The sequence below is a fragment of the Halyomorpha halys genome, unplaced genomic scaffold, assembly GCF_000696795.3.
Source record: "Halyomorpha halys isolate HHAL.00 unplaced genomic scaffold, Hhal_1.1 Scaffold1275.1, whole genome shotgun sequence".
NCBI lineage: Eukaryota > Metazoa > Arthropoda > Insecta > Hemiptera > Pentatomidae > Halyomorpha > Halyomorpha halys.
In genome coordinates, this window is record NW_027105689.1 from 47,321 (window position 1) to 50,928 (window position 3,608).

The window sequence follows — 3,608 nt, forward strand, 5'->3', positions numbered from 1 at the left end:
ATAAAATAAATAAATATGGTTTTGTTTATTTATGTTGTTCTTTGCTGACCGCACCCCCCGACAAACTTCTTCAAGTATTAATCTACGGTCAACTATCTACACCTCAATATATATAGTTACTGATGAATTATTTTAGTAGGTGGACCTGTCGATTTGTGTGTTTTAACTTATTTATTCATTAAATTATTTTATTATTTTTATTTATTTGATGTTTTTTTACTTGTATATCCAATGAAGTATTTCTTTTAACCAACTTTTTATTATATTTTCCTTTAAATCTATGTATTAGTTTTGTTTTGGTAAGATATATTTATTTGTCTGTTTTACAGTAAACTGATCTACTGCTGTGACTAGTATTTCTCTGGTTTGATATCACATCGCTGTCTAATAGTGAATTTGTTTAGCGGGTCACTGGGGAGGATCTGAAAGGGGGAATCCGGGAGAGTGAATTTGTCGGTCAAATGAAATGAAAATTGTGAAATGGAATGGACAAGAGGGGGAAAGAAAAAAGGAATAAATTGAAAGATTTGTATTTAGTGTGTAGACTGAAATTGATTGTAAGAGAAAACTGAGGGGAAAAAAAATGTTTTCTTTCTATTTTATTATATCATGTAAATATGTGTATGTAATTTATATATGTCCGATCACGGATTGATCAGTATGCTGTGTAATGTAGTAACGTGATGTATTTGGGCAGCATTTCTCTCTCTAAACCAAGGATACACAATAACGAGAAGATGGTTGGGGGTACGGTAAGTGAAGTACACAAATAAGTAGAAACTAATCTACGAGGGCAAGCCAATTATTATCCGGAATACAGTTATAAAATTTTATTGTAATCAAATCAAGGAGATTCTTTATCTCCTGTCTTATTTAATCTATCACTAGAATACGTCATTAAAAGTGTGATGAATACCGCAAAGGGTTTTAACTTTGGGTGGTAAAATAGTGCTTGGGTGAGCTGATGATTTGGTATTATTAGGTGAGGACAAAGAAACTTTAGAACTAAATACAATCGCGTTAATAAACTTCAATAAGGAACTAGGTCTTGAAATAAATACTGATAAAACAAAATATATGGTTAGCAGTGGAAACGCGAGCGATTTCGGTGATATAGATACAGGAGGAAATACCTTTGAACAGGTAGATAGGTTTAAGAATTTAGGTTCTACGGTAACTAAAAAAAAACGAAATTCATGAGGAAATAAAAGCGAGGTTGAAGGCGGAAGATGCTTGTTATTTTTTAAAAATTATAATTTACAAAACTATTATCCTTCCCACTGTTCTTTATGAATGTGAGGTGTGGCCTCTTACACTAAGGGATGAACAGCGCTTTAAGGTTTTCAAAAATAAAGTATTACTTAAAATATTAGGACCGAAAAAGGATGAATTACCGGAAGAATTTAGAAGACTAAACAACACTGAATTTAGGGACCTATACCCGGTAAATATAATTCAAGTTATAGCATTGCGGCGTATAAGATGGCCGTGTAAGGTTGTAGGGCTTACTGACGAGAGGACCCCTAAAAAAGTAATAAACACTGAAACGACGGATAAATGTCCGAGGAGTAAACCGAAACGTAGATGGGAGGATAGCGTTAAAACTGACTTAGTATAATAGGGTTTGGAGCGGCATCACTGGAAGGATTTATGTAGAGAACGTTTAGTGGTATCGGCATCGAACCTTCGGGTTCGTAAGGCCTTCATTACTGCGGCTACTTTTTGATAACCCTAATAGATTGGGAGAGTCTATAGATGGATTACAGTAGAGGAAAAAACCCCCTGACTAAGGTAATATCTTTGGAGAACGTCCATTTTAAAATAAAATAAAAACAATTTTTAGTACAAGAGCCCAAGAAGGGGAAAAATTAAGTAATTTTATGTCAATTTATTTTAACTTTAATAAATATATATATTTCCTAATAATTTTTTATAACCTAAACAAACCATAAAAATAAAAAAAATTAACCTGAATATCTCCAAAACAGCGTTATTGGCCACACCTTCATTTTCAAGTATTTTTTCTTGTTTTGGTGTCCTTGATTCATATTTTCAGTTTAAAAACTTAATTTTGAACACGCTATGAAACATACTTTATACATTACAATCACGAAAGGTAAGGAGCATTTATGAAATAAATAATTTATACGCTACACTAAAGAAATAATAATAAAAGAAAAAAACAACAGTGGCATATCAGATCAAAAAAAAAATTAATCAAAAATTATATTCGACTATATATTGTTGTATAGATTGCGGTTACTTTTTGATAAACCTAATAGATTGGGACAGTCTATAGATGGATTTCAGTAGAGAAAGAAACCCCTGACTACGGTAATATCTTTGAGCAAGTCCATTTTAAAATAAAATCAAAATTTTTATTTTGCCAGACAAAGTAGCCATATATAGTGTAGTTGCAGTTTTTTTATCTATTTTTTTCAATGAAACAAAATTACTTATTTTGCCCATTTTGTCCGTCCCGTATCAAATACTTTGATTATTAATTATCAAACCAAACAAATGGAAAAAATAGTACTGATAATGAGGTGCAGATAGTTGACTGCAGATTACTTATTGGGGAAGATGATTGGAGGAGAGAGGGGGGGGTCGACAAAAAATTATTTATGTCAACGTTTCGGCTAGAATTTCCAGCATTCATCTGTGCTAAGGACAATGAACAAGATAACAACCAATGAATAAAAAAAAGAAAATATAAACACAATGACAAAGTAAATAATTGATACAGAATGAAATTAATAAAATTAAAGTGATGAAAGAAGTGGAAAATAAAATGAATATATAGGTCATTGAATGATTAAGTAAAAATAACATAATTAAGGAAATAAAATAAAGTTGAAGTTATATAATGCAAGGGATTACTTTTTTATAACCTAAATAAGCCATACAAATGAAAAGCTTTAACGTGAATATCTCCTAAACAGAGCACTATTGGACATACCTTTATAAGTTTTTTTTTCTTATTTTGATATCCTTAATCTATATTTTCTGTTAGAAAACATAGCAATGAAATATCCTTTATACATTACAATCAAAAAAGGTAGGAGCATTTATGATGTAAACAACTTATATGATATATTAAAATAGTAATTATAAAAAAAAAAGTACTCACCGGTAAAAGTCATTTTCGGAGATGATGTCCTTTATGGAGTCCTCAGGATCAACCCTGTCATATATGGATATGACCTGGGACGCACGCTTGGACCCTCCGTCGGCCACAAAGTCACCTGTGATCTTCAGGGGTGGCCTTTCAGGAGGGCGCAGCGTCTCGGAATCTGAATAGTACTGAGGTACTCCTCCGAGATCGTCTTCGAATACGACACAGGCTTCCCTCTGGATCTGGAGGGAGGCCTCGGATATGCCGTGCTGGATCTCCGGAGGTCCCGTTGGTGCCGACTGGAGGACTAGATCGTCGGACTTGGAATGCTTTAGCTCTGGAAGGCCCAGGCCGGAGTAGCGGCCCACTGGGGACCTGCATCCCTCCCTGAGCCCGACAGAGCCTCGAGGAAGCACCACGTCGGTCATAGCTGCAACAGGGAAGGAGGAATAGGTTATAAATATCAAATATCAAATTTTCAAAGAGTAAATAT

General features: G+C 33.8%; 1 protein-coding gene across 1 annotated transcript in view; it reads right to left on the bottom strand.

Annotated features, from left to right (window-relative positions):
* Positions 1-3,608, bottom strand: part of LOC106689079 (uncharacterized) — a 27,631-nt gene that overhangs the window by 7,594 nt on the left and 16,429 nt on the right. Inside the window, exon 2 of the mRNA XM_067052885.1 lies at positions 3,131-3,545. Within this exon, the coding sequence (XP_066908986.1) occupies positions 3,131-3,543 (413 nt within the window). The 5' untranslated portion in view covers positions 3,544-3,545. The remainder of the gene's footprint in view (positions 1-3,130; positions 3,546-3,608) is intronic.